The 17,484-nt window shown below is 55.8% G+C and overlaps 9 protein-coding genes across 9 annotated transcripts; 5 read left to right on the forward strand and 4 right to left on the reverse strand.

Moving 5' to 3' along the window:
- Positions 1-146: 146 nt before the first annotated feature.
- On the forward strand, positions 147-1,157 carry SODALDRAFT_272078 (hypothetical protein; the record flags this gene model as incomplete). Its single annotated transcript, XM_028607809.1, has 1 exon — positions 147-1,157. The coding sequence occupies one exon, from the start codon at positions 147-149 to the stop codon at positions 1,155-1,157; it is 1,011 nt and encodes a 336-aa protein (XP_028469136.1).
- Positions 1,158-1,652: 495 nt separating this feature from the next.
- On the forward strand, positions 1,653-2,787 carry SODALDRAFT_117066 (hypothetical protein). The gene is made up of 2 exons (XM_028606595.1): positions 1,653-2,222; positions 2,303-2,787. Exons 1-2 carry the CDS (start codon positions 1,760-1,762, stop codon positions 2,656-2,658), a joined length of 819 nt encoding a protein of 272 aa, XP_028469137.1. The 5' UTR covers positions 1,653-1,759; the 3' UTR covers positions 2,659-2,787.
- Positions 2,788-3,282: 495 nt separating this feature from the next.
- SODALDRAFT_331061 (hypothetical protein) lies at positions 3,283-4,897 on the forward strand. Its single transcript, XM_028611363.1, has 2 exons — positions 3,283-3,838; positions 4,134-4,897. Exons 1-2 carry the CDS (start codon positions 3,565-3,567, stop codon positions 4,769-4,771), a joined length of 912 nt encoding a protein of 303 aa, XP_028469138.1. The 5' UTR covers positions 3,283-3,564; the 3' UTR covers positions 4,772-4,897.
- A 5-nt stretch (positions 4,898-4,902) lies between these two features.
- On the reverse strand, positions 4,903-6,724 carry SODALDRAFT_377015 (hypothetical protein). Its single transcript, XM_028614872.1, has 2 exons — positions 6,636-6,724; positions 4,903-6,560 (listed from the first exon to the last, which is right to left on the reverse strand). The coding sequence occupies exons 1-2, from the start codon at positions 6,672-6,674 to the stop codon at positions 5,157-5,159; spliced, it is 1,443 nt and encodes a 480-aa protein (XP_028469139.1). The 5' UTR covers positions 6,675-6,724; the 3' UTR covers positions 4,903-5,156.
- Positions 6,725-7,089: 365 nt separating this feature from the next.
- On the forward strand, positions 7,090-9,012 carry SODALDRAFT_377016 (DnaJ domain-containing protein). Its single transcript, XM_028614873.1, has 2 exons — positions 7,090-7,447; positions 7,530-9,012. The coding sequence occupies exons 1-2, from the start codon at positions 7,278-7,280 to the stop codon at positions 8,614-8,616; spliced, it is 1,257 nt and encodes a 418-aa protein (XP_028469140.1). The 5' UTR covers positions 7,090-7,277; the 3' UTR covers positions 8,617-9,012.
- SODALDRAFT_272123 (S-adenosyl-L-methionine-dependent methyltransferase) lies at positions 8,841-9,794 on the reverse strand (the record flags this gene model as incomplete). Its single annotated transcript, XM_028607812.1, has 2 exons — positions 8,841-9,356; positions 9,465-9,794. 2 exons carry the CDS (start codon positions 9,792-9,794, stop codon positions 8,841-8,843), a joined length of 846 nt encoding a protein of 281 aa, XP_028469141.1.
- Positions 9,795-10,179: 385 nt separating this feature from the next.
- On the reverse strand, positions 10,180-11,801 carry SODALDRAFT_338713 (WD domain-containing protein; the record flags this gene model as incomplete). The annotated part of the gene is made up of 2 exons (XM_028612799.1): positions 10,180-11,431; positions 11,569-11,801. The coding sequence occupies 2 exons, from the start codon at positions 11,799-11,801 to the stop codon at positions 10,180-10,182; spliced, it is 1,485 nt and encodes a 494-aa protein (XP_028469142.1).
- Positions 11,802-12,171: 370 nt separating this feature from the next.
- Positions 12,172-13,454, forward strand: SODALDRAFT_349351 (hypothetical protein; the record flags this gene model as incomplete). Its single annotated transcript, XM_028613417.1, has 2 exons — positions 12,172-13,016; positions 13,402-13,454. The coding sequence occupies exons 1-2, from the start codon at positions 12,254-12,256 to the stop codon at positions 13,452-13,454; spliced, it is 816 nt and encodes a 271-aa protein (XP_028469143.1). The 5' UTR covers positions 12,172-12,253.
- Positions 13,455-14,162: 708 nt separating this feature from the next.
- On the reverse strand, positions 14,163-16,178 carry SODALDRAFT_357371 (hypothetical protein; the record flags this gene model as incomplete). The annotated part of the gene is made up of 10 exons (XM_028613998.1): positions 14,163-14,479; positions 14,831-14,901; positions 14,969-15,049; positions 15,139-15,213; positions 15,306-15,355; positions 15,435-15,508; positions 15,661-15,733; positions 15,787-15,852; positions 15,994-16,068; positions 16,170-16,178. 10 exons carry the CDS (start codon positions 16,176-16,178, stop codon positions 14,163-14,165), a joined length of 891 nt encoding a protein of 296 aa, XP_028469144.1.
- Positions 16,179-17,484: the final 1,306 nt, after the last annotated feature.

The raw sequence follows: 17,484 nt of genomic DNA on the forward strand, positions 1-17,484 counted from the left end.
CCTTGGAAGTACCGCCAGCAGGTTGCTGTGTCCCATTTTTTCGGTCACCTTCTGTCGGGTGTTCTCTCAAGCGCCTCGAGTGAAATATTCTCTCCGCGACGGGGATCTTTGCTTGATCTTCGTCCGTTCCGGCCTCTACCATCATCATGGTCACCGGAGGAGTTTGCGCCGTCCTCGACTATGAGGTTGAGCACATGGCCGAGTTCGTTGCCGACATGGCCTCGAGTGTTGCCGTTCCCAACTCGGTCGCCTCTTCGTCATTCCGAAAATTCGTCACGGGCATTCTTTCATCCACTCGTCTGCCCAAGAGCACCATTCTTCTCGGCATGAACTACCTCGCCAAGCGAGTGAATACTCAGAAACAGAAGAACGTCTTTCGGGTCAACGATGGCGATATTTGGCGTATGCTTACCACTGCGCTCATCTTGGCTAGCAAGTTCCTTGACGACAACACGTTTCAGAACAAGTCCTGGGCTGAAGTGAGCGGCATCGCCGTCACGGAGCTCAACCTTCTGGAGAGGGAGTGGCTACAGGAGTGCAGTTTCAGCCTGTTCGTTAACCTCGATTACAGCAGAGACTACACTGCCTGGATCAAGAGCTGGGAGGAGTGGTGCGTGCTGAAGGAGCAGACCCTTGCTCGCGCGGCGCGTGAGAGACAGACGTCTATCGTGCCTGCCATCGACACGGATGTTGCTCGTTATGGAGGCCGTCTACCTTACGGCTCCTGGATGCAGCAGCAGGCTGCCGAGTACGAACGCTATCAATCCATCAAGCGCGGCGACGCGGCCCACTCGCAAGCATACCGTGTGCCTGCCATCGACTGGCCAGCTTCTGGCCCGGGGATGGCCTGGCATAGTGCACCTCTCACACCGCCTGACTCGGGGTATGGCACACCCGAGTACCTCAGCTCGGCCTCTTCGGTCAACGCCCGCTACAACGAGTGGTTCTCCTCTGCAGCCGTCAATGGCCAGTGGAATAGTCGGTTCCAGCCGTCCGTGCCGTCGAACTACTTCGCCCATCGCCACGGAGCGTATGGCCAGACTTACGGCTATGGCCAGACCATGTGGGAGCATGGTATTGCCGAGTGTAGCTGCGCCAGCTGCATCATCGACCCCGTCAAGCACCAGGGCTACTTTGGGCAGACCGTTGTGGGCTAGGATGTCAGTACTTGACGCAGGCCCCCGGCTTGCGAGCAACTACATGACGCTCCTCCGCATTCATATTGGTGTTTTCGGCCGAAAAAGTTCATCCTTGTTCACCACGCGTCCAGTACGGCACGCGCTTTTCTTTTCCTTCTCCTTTCTACTTTTCGGAAAACGTATGATACGGTTAGCATTCTTCAGATACCCAAACGACGGACACCGACGTCCGACATGGCAGGCTCCACCGGCCTGCAACCCATGGAACCTTTCCTAGCTGGTCGTTCCAGACAGCATTACGATCTCGGGCATCCGCACTGATGCGGCGCATCTTGCCTTTGGCGCTTGCAGCCTCCTCCAGCGGGCCTCTTGCTCGTGCTGCGGGATAGCTGGCCATCACAGCCATTAGATATGGCGTCTCATGATTCAGTGGCAGATGCCCCTAATGACAGCATTTTCACCTTTTTCTCTCTCTCTCTCGGTATACGGATCACAGGGTTTTTTGGCGTTTTACGGTCAGCCTCGCGAACCCTGGACTTGGCGTTCTCGATAGACAACTTTTTTTATCCTTGCTTTGAGCTTCGTGCGGCCGATTCTATCGACAACTCTTTTGCTGGGACATGGCGACATTCTTGGACGACACTTGGACAACCGCAGCATTGCAGCGTACGTTGCTTCACCACTCCCATCACGGCTTGTCTCGCACCCAGGCGCGCATTCCTCTGTCTTGCATCAATAGGAATGCGAATGTCGGGGACGGAGTCGTTGTGGGTTTCGGTACAGAACATCGTTTCGCTCGGTCCACGGTTGGTTCATTCCGTACTCGCTTGGGTAGACCGGTCGACCCTCTTTTCTATGTTCCATATGTACATATTCGCCCGTTGTCTCCGACAGTTTTCGTTCTACCGTTGAGCGGCTTTCTGATCGAGTTGGCTCCTTCCCACGTCGTGGCAAAACGGTTTCCTGCTAGGAAGTTTTGCACGTGGCATCAGGGCTTGCGACAAAAATGGCTCCGCCGGCCTTTGCTCATCGGCCTCGCGGGGAAGGAAATCCCCCGCCGTCGGAACGGCTTATTTTGTGGGGGTTTTGTTCTTTCCTTTTTCCTTTTTTTTTTCTGGGTGGACCACTAGGGAGGTCTCATTTCTGAGAATTGGGGTGGCAATCTTCACTGGGAAAGATTTTTCGTCTTTTTTCCCCCCCTTTTCATTTTCTTCTGCAACGCATCGCGATATGGGCAAAACAAAAACAATGGCAGGGGAGGTTGGTTTCCTGCGGGTCTCAAAAGATTTTTTTGCTTTTTTTATTCTCTTATCCGTCGCCACATACCCCAGAAGCAGCAGCCAAAGGTTTCCCGAGTTGGTGGATTGACAGCACTTGGGACATGGGTTGCCCAAGGACTGTCTATGGGCGTTGGCGCCTCTTTGTCTATTTTCCCCTTCCTTCGCGAGGGAAAGTTTTAGATTTCTTTTTCCCCTCTCTTCTCGTGGCACAAAGGCTCGGTAGATCATGTGGGAGGTGAAAACTGTGTTTGAGTTCCTTTGGACTCTTCAGAGAGGGGTGATAATGGAATGACGTTCCATGTTATTGGGCACCTTGTTTGAGCGTGAGAGCTTGGTCTGATCTCAGAAATGACATGTTGGACGTCATGGGACCGGTCAAGGCTGGCATGGCAAAGTCTGCGAAAACCAGCATGACTTGTCCAAAGGAGGACCATTGGACCAGGATGTGGGCAAGATGCCCTTGGATAGGACTGTTCTCACGAAATTCAAAAGAAATTCATTCCATATATGTGCAGAGATGACATGGATAATCAGGAGAACCTGTTTTGAGGCTTTTGCTTTGTGAATTGGGTGACTTCCCAGACCGGCTATTGATGAAGCAGCATCCTCCAGATTTTGGAGGCCAGATTGTTTTGTGATTGCCTTTGATGTTGACAGACTGGTTCTTAATATAAGGTACCTTAAGGTAGCTTGCGACGTCGTGGCGCACAAGCCACATTGAAGCCTACCTGGTACTTTCCAGCCTTGTCTGTCTCTTGAGTCCTGATTCGCTGGGAAAATTAGTTGCCAAATGAAATCCACCGTTTAATTGCTCGACATCAAAGCCTTACGTTGTATGATGGCTGTTCCATTTTCCAGTGTTTACTGGCCGAGCTAATATCTTGGAATACGTTGTGATTTCAACACACCAAGATCTCAACCAGCTCATCGACGAGAATCCAGAAATTTCCCTGTTCGATTCTGGCGACATAAGTGGACTCGTTTCATTTGAGTATTTTCAGCTCCGATCTCCAACAAAATTCGTCCTGCTCGTCTTCCTAAACGTGGATAAAACCTCCTTTTTGCAGTGCGACATTTACGTCTTCCATCATCTCATTTGCGCCGGTTGTTCGCGTTAAAGTGGTTGGTGGAGGCCAAAAATCACGATGGCCTCCCGTTTCGTCTCGGGCGGGCGCATTGACGCCGAAACAGGCGAGGATATCTCCCAGTCGAGCGCAGCCGGGGCAGAGACTGGCGTAGAGGCGGCCGCCTTGCCCTCTCGCGGCGGTCATGGCGGCGGCGCTGGTAAGGGCTCGGCCGAATGGGAGGCTGTTGAGCGGGAGCTTGAGGCCGAGAGACGGAGGCGGGACGAAGCGAGGGCGAAGGCTGTGGAGGAGGGCGGGGAGAAGACCCTTTATGATATTTTACAGGCTAATAAAGGTTTGTCTTTCTTCAGCCCGTTTCCCTGTTTTTTTTTTACTCCTTTTTATTTCGTGTTGTTTTTTTGTGTTCTCTTTCCCTTCACGTCCTCTTAACTACATATCCCCTCCCCCTGACGCGAACCGCGACCTCTTCTCCTCCTCCCTGCCACTATCGCCCGGTGCTCGTCATGGTTATTTCATTCTCCTCCGTGAATTCCCGCAAACGGGGGCAATCAATTCAAGGGACGAAGAGACTGTCCGCTTTTGACGGAAAGTGGCTCAGCTGACGCTGTTTCTTATGCACGATTCACCAGCCGCCAAGCAAGCTGCCTTTGAAGAGCAACACAAGCTCAGGAACCAGTTCCGTGCGCTGGATGACGACGAGGTAGATTTCCTCGACGATATCATGGTGCGTCGAAGGGAAGAAGAGGAGAGAGTGAAGCGGGAGACGAGGGAAGGACTGGAGGCATTCCGGGCCGCACAGAGACTGGAGGAGCGGAAGCTCTCCGGGCAAGCGGGCGAAGCGCAAGGAGATGATGAAGGGGCAGGAGGAGGTGGAGTCGACATGGTCGATGTGGATGAGTGGAAGAACGTCGGGAGGAAGAGGAAGAGGCACGACAAGCGCGAGGGTGGTAGGGGGCCTTTTGTGAAGAGGAAATCCAGCAGCACCGCCGAGGCGACGAAGGGGGAGGGGGGCGGGAATTCGACCATGAGTGGGAAAGGGGGTGACGGAGGGGAGAAAGGCAACGGAGAGGACGACGCGGAGGCGGGCAGGAAGAGCAAGGGCGCGAACAGTGGTGGCAAGAATGGTTCTGATGATGGTCGTCTTAGGAATGGGAAGGGCCCCCGCCAGTCTGCGAGCAGGACAAGTCCTCCCAAACCTCCAGCATCGGCGACATCAAAGCCCGGGTTAGCACTCGTGGCGTACGGTTCTGATTCTGACGATGACTAGGAGAGTCGGGGGTTCATGATGAGGTTCACACTTTCTGTTCTGCGTTCAAGAGACAGACAGTAAATACCGAGTTGCTATACCAAGCTTACCCAAGTATTAATGCACGAAACAGTTGACAGAAGACGAAAAGGAATAGGAGTACATGTATTTCGCCCTCCGGGCAAAGCCAATTGCTGTTCTAACAAGGCAAGGTAGCGTGTCTATGTTATTGGGTCTCACCCCCCACCCCCAGAAAACCGTCGGTAACTACTAGTACAAAATTTGGGTGCCATCGTCATGGAAGACCATATCTAGCAAGGGGAAAGAAATGAATGTTCTACAAGAGTGCAGCGGGATGAAGATCCATCGGTTCGGACCGGGAAGAAGCCGACGCAGTAAGTTGTCCTCAAACAACCACGTCGTCAATGTTGCCAACGTTGGGGCCTTTGGGCTTTCCGTCCCAAGCCTCAGCGCCCCAGCGATACAGCGATCGGAGATTCCCCTTGATCCATCCTTCGACCTCTTCCTCCGGGACGACAATAGCCCGGGCCCGCTGCTCGTCCTCGGGACGCATCTCGAAGCGCCGCATACGCGAAGCGATGCGCGGATCCAGGACCATCGGGTTCGTCCACACCTTCTCCATGGGCAGCTTGCCGGCCTTCTTGTGCTCCTCGTCGTCGTCCTCGTCGTCCGCTTCCGCCTTCCACACGCTCTTGATCCAGTTCTTCTCCTCCCATTCCAGGGCGAGTTCCTGCTCTCGACGCGCAGGTCGGTGGTCGTTGGAGGCGGCGGCTTCGGCTTCGGCCTCCTCGCGCCACTCGCGGTTCGCGGCGAAACAGGCGGAGGCTACTTGGCGGCCAATGTCGTCGGCGAGGGCGCGGCGGTTCAGGAACCGGGCAAGGCGAGTAGGGGTGTTGAGGAAGCCGAGAATGTGGGGGAACTGCACGGGCGACGAGGGGGCGAAGCGGCCCGGGATGGCACGGGGCAGCGGGGAGTCGGGGTATTCGTCAGTGGTGTTATGGGGGAGCGGCTGAGGGGGCCTTTCGGGCTTCTTCTCCTTTTCCTTTTCCTTTTCCTTTTCCTTTTCCTCGTCCTCTTTCTTTTTGTCCTCGTTTTCGGACGATGGTGGCGGTGGTGGCGGTGGTGGCTGCAGGTGTGGTGGCAGATCGAGGGGACCCAACCAGCCCTCATGCAGGCCGCGAATGTACTCCTTCCACGTGTTGCGGCCGATGACAATGTCACCCGCCTCGCCGGTGTACTCGGGGATCTGATTCCTCCTGCGCACTTCCTCGCGGATGGCTTCCTCGGTAGGCTCGAGCAGCTCGTCTGGCTTCTCGTCGAGTCGGCGGCGGCGGCGGATCCGTTCGGCTACGGCGGCGCGGACGTCGCCCTGGGCACGGCCTTGGACGAAGTCCCAGTCGAGGCCCGACGCGGCGAGCACGGGCTTGACGTATTCCAGGAAATGGTCCTGCGCTACGCGGACACCTTCGCCTGGCGGTGCGGATAAGATGATGGTGAGCTTACGGGGAAGCTGAGATGGGTTCGGCACCGGCTCGCTGGCCAGAGGGGCAACGGCGCGGGCCCACCGTGCCGTGGCACGCTTTTTCTCGCGTTTGTCGTAGATGATGGCGGCGGAGAGGGCGCCGGTCAGAGTGAAGAAGATGATCCAATTTCGTGATGGGAGTTTGCGCGGGAGACTCGGGAGGCCGAGCATACGGAATGCGGGATTCCTCTCCGGCACCTTGTAGCCAGCAGCAGACGAGGACGGGGACACATTTGGTTTCGGAGTCGGGGAAGTGGCAGCCGCGGGCTGGAGGCGAACGTGAGCAGGTCAAATCGCATAAGTGGTAGGTAGGGTAGCAGAAGGCAGGGTTGGATGACTTACTGGCTCGGATGGGGTGGGGGGCGGTTTGGCGTCCGCCATGGTGAGGGAAAGTTATAATTATCTTCTTAGAAAATAGATGGAGAAATAACCGTGAAGGATAATTGTAGAATATGTTATAGGTTGGATTGGCCTGGCCTAAAGAGGCGCAAGGTGAAGCTGATACCGAGTGCAAAGGTGCAAAGAAATGGCACAGAGGATGGACGACGAGTTTTTGCTAGAGTCCTGATAAGATAAGCATGTCCGGTACAGGTAAGGTCGGTCCTAAGGTGAGTCGGCTTGCTCTTTGTATGGAGTACCTTAGTCCCTGCCTTACATTACGTAGGTAAGGTATGTACAGAGTACAGCACTAGGATTACCTAAGGTGCTTTGGCCAATAATGTACCGTGGATTTCGTAAGGTACTACACCATTATTGGAAAGCCAATTGTTAACACGTTGGAGCTTCACATTCCCTACCTCCGAATACCTTCTTGTCTCCCATGGCCCATATACCCATATAATCGTGTTCCTCGTCCTTCCCTCCCTTTCCCCCCTTCTTTTCTTCTTCCCAGCGGAGGTCTGGCTAACGGCCATCCCTTATTCCGTATATACATGCATGCTGGCCCTGCATCCATAAGGGTCGTCTGAGGGTCCAGTCGCAAAGATGTTACACCGCGGAGCAGCCCTGCTGCTGCTCCTCCTCTGTATCGCCAGCGTTGTCCTCGCTGCGCGGGATTACTACGCAGTCCTTGGAATCGGGAAACAGGCCTCGGACAAGGAAATTAAGTCGGCGTACCGCAAGCTCAGCAAGAAATACCACCCAGACAAGAATCCGTATGTCATGTAGAAGGGAGAAGAGAAGAGGGAAAAAAGGAAGAAAAAAAAAAAGAAAAACTAACAACTGGACTAAATGTAGTGGCGACGAAACGGCAAAAGACAAGTTCGTCGAAGTCTCGGATGCCTACGAAGCCCTCATCGATCCCGAACAACGCAGCATCTACGACCGGTACGGCCACGAAGGCCTCAAGCAACACCAGACGAACAAGGGCGCCGGCGGCGGGCGCCACCACGACCCGTTCGACCTCTTCGCGAGCTTCTTCGGCGGGGGCGGCCACTACGGCCACCAACCCGGCGTGCGCATGGGCCCCGACGTCAACGTGCGGGTGGGCATCTCGCTGCGCGACTTTTACAACGGCGCCACGACCGAGTTCCGGTGGGAGAAGCAGCACATCTGCGAGGCGTGCGAGGGCACGGGGTCGGCCGACGGCGTGGTGGAGACGTGCCCGCACTGCCACGGCCACGGCATCCGGCTGATCAAGAAGCAGATCGCGCCCGGCATGTTCCAGCAGCTGCAGACCACGTGCGACGCCTGCGGGGGCAGGGGCAAGGCCATCCGCCACAAGTGCCCCGCCTGCCGCGGCGAGCGCGTGGTGCGCAAGGCCACGACGGTGACCCTCAAGGTCGACCGCGGCGCCGCGCGCGACGCCCAGCTCGTGTACGAGAACGAGGCCGACGAGAGCCCCGACTGGGTGGCCGGCAACCTGGTCGTCACGCTGTCGGAGAAGGACCCCGACAACGACAACGACAACCCGGACCGCGTCGACGGCGTCTTCTTCCGGCGCAGGGGCGACGACCTGTTCTGGACCGAGCTCCTTTCGCTGCGCGAGGCGTGGATGGGCGATTGGTCCCGCAACCTGACGCACATGGACGGCCATGTGGTGCGCCTCGGTCGCCCCCGCGGCGAGGTGGTGCAGCCGAACCATGTCGAGACGGTGGTGGGAGAGGGTATGCCCAAGTGGCACCAGGACAACGACAGCCCCTACCACGAGATGGAGTTTGGGAACTTGTACGTGCAGTATGTCGTGGTGCTGCCGGACCAGATGGAGGCCGGCATGGAGAAGGATTTCTGGAGTATGTGGCAGAAGTGGCGGAAGCAGGTCGGAGTCGACTTGCATCAGGATAGCGGGCGGCCGGAGAAGCCACCGGTACGCGATGAGTTGTAGATGCAATTTCTTTCTGGTCGGGCGTGCGGTGGTTTGTCTCTGTGTATAGGCAGGTGGACGTCTGTATGTACGAAGTAGGCCGTGTGGACGGTGCGTGTGGATGGTGCGCGTGGATGAAGAAGCAATGGAGCGAACCGGTTATCATGAAAGTATATGATAGAACGAGCTATATAGATTTGACCCTCTCTGCACACAGGAAGGGGAAAAAGATGCCAAGTCGCAAGTTACTTGGTCAGCGTGCCGTAGATGTGAGGCAAAGGATGACACCAGGGTTCCGCAGGAGGCTGGACGAGGTCGATGTGTTCCCATGGTCCGACTGCCCTGAGGTGCTTTTCGGTATCACGGCACATCTCGCAGCCTCCGATGATGCGAGGCCAGAATAGATTGACAAATCGTTGATATAACGGCATGAACACGGTCCTCCTGGCCTTGACATGCTCGTAGACATACCACCGGCCCCCCCTTTTCAAGAACTTGTACAGCGCAGCGATGTTCTTCTCGGGGTCCGGGATGCTGCACCAACAGAGGATCGACACGATGCAATCGACGCTACCCTCCTCGATGCGGCCATCCCACTTGGTCGAGTGGCCCAGCTCCTCGATACCAACGGGCACGGCCTCGTAAATGCCTTCTAGCCCAGACTCGCGGACTCTGCGACGCAGCGCCGCATGCGAGGCCGGGTTGGGCTCGACCCCGTAAATTTTGGTGATGGCCCCTCCCCCGGTCTGGTCGTCGTCGGGCTGCGGTCTGCGCCGAGTTGCCGTCGTCGTCGTCGTAGCACAGTCTTCTTCTTCTTCGTCCCCACCAGCGCCACTCGCTATCCCGCCGGCTTCGGCTAGGACGTCAACCCACATGCCCGACCCGGCGCCGACTTCCAGGACGACGCCTCCGACGGGCGGTCCGGATTGCTGGTCCGTGGCTACGCCGTGACGAACGCGTCCCTGCAGGAGGGGCACGACACGCGGGGAAGAGGTTTTTCGGACTTCCGGCCCGGCGACGGCCCAGAAGCGACCGAACCACGCGGTATGGAAGCGCGAGGGGGATAGGAGGGTGGCGAAGTCCCCGGTGCGCAGGACGGAGAGGATGGTCCCCGGGAGGTGGGAGAGGGATTGGCCCATGAAGATGAAGGGGTCCGCGAGGAACCAGAAGATCTCCACCATGTGAGATAGAGTGGACATGGTGGGCATGAAGAGGGGGAGAGAAAGATGGAACTTGTATTTTCGGCTTTTTAGTTGTGTTGGTCTTGTGGTTTTACTATTAGATCTTTATGTAGTTGACAAAGTGAGTGAGTGGATAGATTCGGGCGGCATCGGGAATCGCAATCGGGAGCGGGATCGGGATCGGATCAAGGTCTGAATCGTGCGTTTCAATAGCTCCCCACATATCGCAGTGAATTCAACACATACCAACTCCACACACCATGATGTGACATTAAAACATTAACAACCGCCGGACTGCACTACTAATATATACGTAGAATACAGAATCATGGGAGAGTGAAAAAGTGAACCAAGTGGCGCTCGTCTGCCAGTGTGGGTGTTGGTGAGAGGGGTTGAACGCATATCAGCTGAAAGTAATCTGTCGACCCATGAGGCTCCTAAACGCATCATCGACAGCTTTCCTCTTGCGCGTCCGAGACTGCTCATCCTCCTCCTCCCCCGCCGTCGGGCCCTCGCCAGGATCGTCGTCCTCCGCCGTGCCGGGCAGTCGAGGCATCCAGGCTCTAATCTGACCATCGCTGTGCGCAGTGTACAGGGCCCCGAACGAGCTACCACCACCCATGACCACCCCCCGCCGGACCCCTTTCCCACCGGCCCCCCGCCAGACCATGTCGTTGGTCCGGTTCCTGACGTTCAGCCCAGCCGCATTCGTCGAGGAGTTGGGCGCGCCGATAACCCTGAGCCGGGAGACGATGGTACCCTCGTGCAGGTCGAACACCAGAATCTCCTGCTCGTTGGCCCAGAAGAGAAGCTCGCCGCGGCTCGGCGTCAGGCACGAAGGCGAGACGAACATGCTGGCCGTCCCGATCGGGCCCCCGTGGTGGCTCTGGTTCCGGACGACCGGCCCGAAGCTGGCGAGCGTGTTGGCCCCCGTGGCGGCATCCCAGACGCGGACCTGCTCGTCCAGCCCCGCCGACACGACGTACTGCCCGTCTTGCGTCCAGCACAGCCCGTTCACGCCGTCGTCGTGCGCCCTCGCCGCGGCCCGGAACCGCGGCCGGCTCGCGTCCCACCCAGACCCGGCCCCCGACGCCACGGCGTGGTCGTAGTGGTGCACCAGTCCCAAGCTGTCGTCCTGGTCCAGCATGCCGATCAGGGCGACGCCGCGGCGGATGTCCCACACGCGCACCCGGCCGTCCATGTGCCCGCTGGCCAGGACGTTGTCGTGCCGCGGGCTCCAGGCCACCGATAAGACGGCCCCGCCTTGCGAGGCCAGCGCCTGGACGGACGAGCCGGACCGGAGATCCACCAGGCGGACGGCCGAATGCCGAGTGGCGCAAGCTACCACGAGGTGGTGCCGGCGCGGACTGCTGGCGTGGGAGTAGATGAGGGACCCCAGGTCGAAGCTTTCGGACACGGTCAAGCGCTCGGTGGCCCAGAGTTTCAGGGACCGGTCGAAGGAGCTGGACAGAAATGCGTCGGCTTGGAGGGGGTGGAAGTCCAGGTGCGTGATGCCGTGGGTGTGGCCTGTGTCGTTCTCCCGGACGGCGCGGAGGACCTGGGCTCGGGGACGAAAGGTATGCGGGCGTCGAGGATTGCTGCAGTCGTGTAGATCCCAGACTCTGATAGCCCCGTCTGCACCTCCAGAGACCAGGCTATATACGAGTCTAGGAGGTTAGGAATTGATACAATGAGTGAAAAAAGGGAAAAGAAGAAAAAGAAGGAAAAGAAGGGAAAAAAAAAAAAAGAAGAGAAAAAAGAAGAAGAAAAAAGGCCAAAGGGATGTACTCACCAGCGTCCTTCAAACTCATCAAGGGCAAGGGCATTCACACCCACGCGATGCGCCCACACCCGACTAACCTCTAGGGCCTCGACATGCCCACCTTCATCATCACCTGCACCTTCGCCATCAAAGCGGTGACGGGGGGCCGCAACGAAGCTCCGGATCAGATTGTTGACGGTGCTCTTCTCGAGGACCTCCGGTCTGAGGTCACCGGTTGAGCGGGCATACAGACTGGACTGCATTCATTGGACTTTAATGATCCGGAAGTCTCGGCAATGGTTAGTTGTTTGGCCGTGTGAAAAGACGAATGTCTTGATGCCGTCTTTTGTTGTTTTGTGGGATGTGTTGTCACGAAGGAGCATCAAGTAGGTACCTATTAAAAGGTAAGAAGGTAGGTACCTAGGTAGGTGGTGTACTGGATGATGTTGGAAGGTACGGACAGACAGTCCGTACCTTCCTCACCGAGCACACCTGGATTCAGTACGTCAATGCGGAACTGGGCAAGGTACATGTACCTAGCGTTTGTGATTACCTAAGTAAGATCAAGCTGATAAGATATCGGTTCGGACACAAGGTAACCACGACCCTCGAGTTGGAAGCCTTTGCGAGATTCGACATCAACAAGCTCCCTCAACCTCGGAAAAGGAAAAAGAAAAAGAAAGGACAAAGGAAGAAGAGGAAGAGAGATGCCGCAATGACCAGGCAAAGACCATCTGCCAACATTCAGTCTCGGTCCCGCTCTAGGTCAGCCGATATCGCCGGCCAAGGGACCGCTACTGCCATTCACCATGATCCTCGCCTACGCCATCAACTGACCGTCTACGATGCCGTCGCAGGTCGAATCACCGCCAAACTCTCCAACAAAACCACCACCACAGGCGCCGCCGCCCAAGACGAATCCCAAAAGCCCACCGATGCCGAGCAACCGCCTAGGCTGCGGAAGGCGACAGTCCACAACCCCATCCTAGCCCCCGAAGAAGCCCTCTTCCGCCGCCCGGATGCCCCAGAACGCTACGCAGAGCACGACGTCTACATGGCCCACGACCGCGACCTGCCACACCGCGACGTCCTGCCCGACAGCGACCTCCTCAAAGCCATACATCTATACGCAAGCCATTTCTACGCCGCGCTAAACGGGCCCGATGCCCGCTCCGTCCGCGTCGGCAGCCGCTCCGTTGACGAGGGAAGCATGGACGAGACGGCCCTCCTCGCCTTTGGTATTCTGTTGGAGGAGGCCGGTCGGAAAGCCCTGGGGAAGCGTGGCGACCTTGTCTTTACCGAGGGCCAGGAAATCGCTCCTCGTCGTGCCCCTCCCGTCGACCCCGAACCCATCGCGGATGGCGGCCGAGTTCGAGACGGACAACCACACACCGCAACCAGCCCGAGAGATGATGATGTCTCCGAACTGCGGCCTTTGAACACCGTGGGGTTCCAGGCCCATGGCACTTCCAGGCATCGTAAGAGACGCAAAGGTAGTTCATCCGGAGGGCCGTCATGACGCTAAGAAGAAGAAAGAAGAGGGAAGAAAGAAAGAAAGAAAGAAAGAAAAAAGGGACCTAAAAGCCCATCCCTACTCCGTCGGAATCTCATCAGCTGAGGCTTGCATCGGGAAATGGTTCTCAAGGCTGGCCGAACAGCCCATTGGTCTCCTGAAAATTGCCTCTTCTAGGCTGCCTCCCTCCCGATGCTTTTCCTCAAGTCTGCGCCCCCCCGCCCCCGCGTTTCCGCAGCCAGCAGGTCTCCCTACTCTGGGATACTATACATATCATTGGAGCTGGTGCCCAACTGGAGCCTGAAATTCCGCGCTTGATGGTCGCATCCACTGCTCCACACGAACCGCAGCATCATTAGCCGAGCGGCAGATCAAGAAAGTGAATCGGTCCCTCCGATGGTGACCTCACTTGAGCATCCCGTCCCATGTATCGGGACATGGGCGGAGGCTCCGTACACAGCTTACACAGCAGATAGATCCCCCGCTTCCCAAAAGCAAGCTTTGCAGAGGGTCATGCGCTAGCGAGTTGTTCTAGCATCCATTGAGCGAGCGTATGACCCCGAAAACCTTACCCTACACCGGAGAGAGGAGAGAGCAAGGAGTCATGGACGGAAGGTGACCGGGCTTCTCGTTCCGCATTCGCATGAGCTGAGCCGTGGACGGAAGCTTTTGTCATTCATGCCTGTGTCGAAACCTGCCACCAGCATCAACTGCCAACCCTCCGGGTGTGACGGGTGCTGGCTTACGATTACCGCCTTGCAAATCACTTAATCACGCTCTCCTACCAACAGTGAACCGTTCCTTCGGTGTCGACGGCATCACGTGAAACTTCAGCAAAGCGAACTGATAATAAACTTCGAAACGATGGCCGTGACGTAGCAATAAAAATCCCAAGCACGATGATCTCGACTGATGACTTCACCTGGCTGCTATCCTCTCCCGTTTCTTCTGACTACCTTGGGTAGATGATGAGCTGAGCTACTGTCTGACGGTTGGAGCAATGCAAACAGCAGGGCTCGGTCGAACGCAGGGAGTCGACCTTGGGCACTCTGATACTTTGATTCCAATACGCGCCATTGGACGTCACAGGGGGATGGGTTTCATTCAGTTTTCAAGTCGCCAGATGATCAATGAACATCCGAGGGCTCCTGTGCCTCTCCTTGTCCCATATTGACGTTTTCTTTCGATAATTATCAGTCCCAGGCATTGTCGTAAGTATTTCCTCGTCCATTAACCGTACATCGGCCCCTGCAGGGTTATCCTTGTGTCCTTGTGTTGTTTCCACCACGGAGCAACACAAGGGGAGCACAATCACAATTCGCATAGGTTCCACGTGGCAAGCATGATAAACCCCCTCGATATCGTGGAGGAGACGGAGGACGATGCCAGCAGCCAGCTCCTCCTTGATCAGGTTGGGGATAAATGGAACTGATATCATTTTAGGTATACGTAGGGCTTTCGTACCCGCTCAATCAACCCATGTTCTACGTGTAAACCACATCATCTGCGAAAATGTTGCATTTGGTCTTAGTTGCGTATCGGGATATTCAGGACATGCCGTGAGGTCTTGGTATCGAAACGTGAGGTCTCCCTATTAAATCCCCCAAAAAATCAAGGGCGAATATATATAATAGAGGTCTCCAGTCATAGCACAGGGAATTACGACCTGCAACTTTTATTGGGTGGACGCGAGGTAGTATATACTCCGTAATTACCTATATAAGGTACCTTAGGGACGAAGTATAAAGGACGGGGTTCGGAGATAATAGACCGCGTCACGTCGAGCCAAAAGAAACAACCCCGCCCAGAACAGGTTGACCTGAGCTCGCGACCCGGCGCGCTTCAGGCGCCTCGAAAGAATTATGCTGAAGTCAGGGAGTTGGGGAGGTTGGGGAGGTTGGGGAGGTTGGGGTGCACATGAGCATCTCCATGTCTCTCCGCGTCTTTGTCGAGGACTTGAGAGCGCAAAGGTGCCCGGTACCGTGCATGTACTTCGTACTCGGTCCAAAAAGGGAACATCCTCATCCCTCATCCCCTCATCACTCATCCCTCATATCTTACCTGCCCCTGCCCGGTATTCCGTCCACGTGAAGAGTACCGAGTACGGTGGCAGATCTTTACTGAATCTGTCCAGTGTCTCTTGACGGGACCTGAGAAACACGCTGTCGATCCGGCAGTTACACGTACGTAACTGCAGTCCTGTAAGGGAGTGTGGAGTAAAGCTGGTCAAGTAGTTACTCATAAATCATAATACAGGGTCTGTATGTTGCCGTCAGCGAGTTCCCGATGGACGGGGTCGAATGCCTTTGAGAGCAGCATGGTGTAAGGTACCTTATGTAGGTTCAACTGTACGAGAGAGCGGCCGAGTTTGATGTACACGTACGGAGCACGGAGTACGGGACGGGGCATGGGTCATCAAAGGAGCGGTGACCTTGTTTGGAACGACGTATCTGTGACCTAGGCCGAGAATCAAGGACGAAACATACCGTGTGCTGCGGAATGATTACCTAAGTACCTTACCTTATACTCCGTACGCCGAGCCGTTGAAAAGAACTCTCCAAGAGGAACAAGAGGAACCGCTTCTATGTTATACAGGGAGACGAGGCAACCAAGCTGCGATGCATGCTGATCCGGGATCCTCAGATGCAAGGACGAGCTGAACTGAACTGCTGGGCCGAAATCCTAGGCACGCAGACAGGCAGACCGTTCCGAGATGGCATGTCAATACAACGTACGTCCATGAATATGCGATGCGGTCCCGGGACAAATATCGGGATGCGATGCGGGGGAGGGGCAATCGCCTACACCGACAAAGGCATGGACGTCGTACGACGTACCAGATCACACGCCTAACTCCTGCCCGCCAACTATTACATACATAGAACCGCCTCTGATGATCTTCTAACACACAGCAGATAACAGCTTCCTTCCGTCTGTCACACCGCTTCGGGTGAGTGCGGCCAGAGCCTAGCGCCCGTCCGCCCGTTTCTCGGAATATTGGTGGGTGGAAACACGACCTTTGTAAAATCGGTTGGGACTCTTTTTTCTTTTTTTTTCCTCTCGTTGACCGCACATCGGCCTCTTTCCCTTCGTGATACTCGCCTACCTAGCTCCTCACATTCGCCATTCACGAACAAGGCACCTACGTCGTACGGGTGGGCATCCAGGGACCTACTACTATGCTCCGTAATAACAGTTAATCAGGACCTATAGCTTCGGGTCTGCTTGCTTATTCAATACCGACTAGACCTTCAACATTGGTCAGCCATATGCAGTTCCGAGAAATTCGCAGAAGTGCCTGCAAATAAATCACTTGACCCCCACCACGCACGAGAGAGCTCCTCTGCCGGCACAACTGTCATTTCCACGCATCCACCTCAGTAAATTACCAAAACAGCGGAACCACATGGAATTACGAACTGCTTCGGTATCGCTCTTCCCTACTCCGTACAACGTAGTCCGTCCCTACCCAAAGTAGGAAGCAATAATACGTCGTAATTACAAGGTCGTCCTCCACGGGATCTACGGGCTTTGCGCACGAACCAGCTGAAGCTGAACACGAGTCATGGGATGGATAAGGTGTACTTCGACAACGTACGAATGAGGAGACCGGTCAGGTAGTAGGTATTACCCAAGTATATAGCATGCTTCGTACTTCATACATGCGATTCATGTCGACTGCCTCAGGAAGAAGCAGAAGGCATGAAAGATGATGCCAAGCCGGTGATCTCGTACCTACCCAGGTGGACTGGGTGGACTGGGTGGACTGGGTGGACTGGGTGGACTGGGTGGACTGGAGACGCGATCGAGCAACCAGCAGCGTTACTGGGGCTCTTTGATGGTCACGGGCGAGGCTCGTGTCTCTCTCCCCCCACATATTCCCCATTTGAGCGCGACGGTCTGTCAGGGACCCTCGCTTGAGGTCCGTCCGAAAATGACGATCGAAATGAATAGATTAGGCGACCGACCAATACATGGCTGTCGACACGTTTGAGCCAAGGAAAATAGGACCCCTTTGGGTGTAAGAGGATCCTCTTGAATTGAAAATCCTGAAAACCACGTCCGAGGCAGCGGGCCCGTGTGCGTGGAATATTGTGGAATACCTCTTGCCTCAAGAGACAGGTACAGTGTAGTGACAAAAACCCCTGGTCCCCAGGTGAAGATTGTCTCGGGATCTCTTGGACAGAACCGTCTCGTCTCCCCAACTTGATGAATTACGGGGTACATAATAGTACACACGGAGTACGAAAGCACGTTCTACGTGTAATTACTTCTGACCTTGCGAAAGTAATAATTAATGTGCGCCCGCAGCCTCGCCATGCTCCCTACCTTATGTCTCTCTTCCCCCACCGTCATGATCGCACTTGCCATGAGTTTTCGCTCCCGACAATGGTCATGATAGGCCAATCATTTTTTTCTTTTCTTTTTCTTTT

Source organism: Sodiomyces alkalinus (genome assembly GCF_003711515.1).
Source record: "Sodiomyces alkalinus F11 unplaced genomic scaffold SODALscaffold_2, whole genome shotgun sequence".
NCBI lineage: Eukaryota > Fungi > Ascomycota > Sordariomycetes > Glomerellales > Plectosphaerellaceae > Sodiomyces > Sodiomyces alkalinus.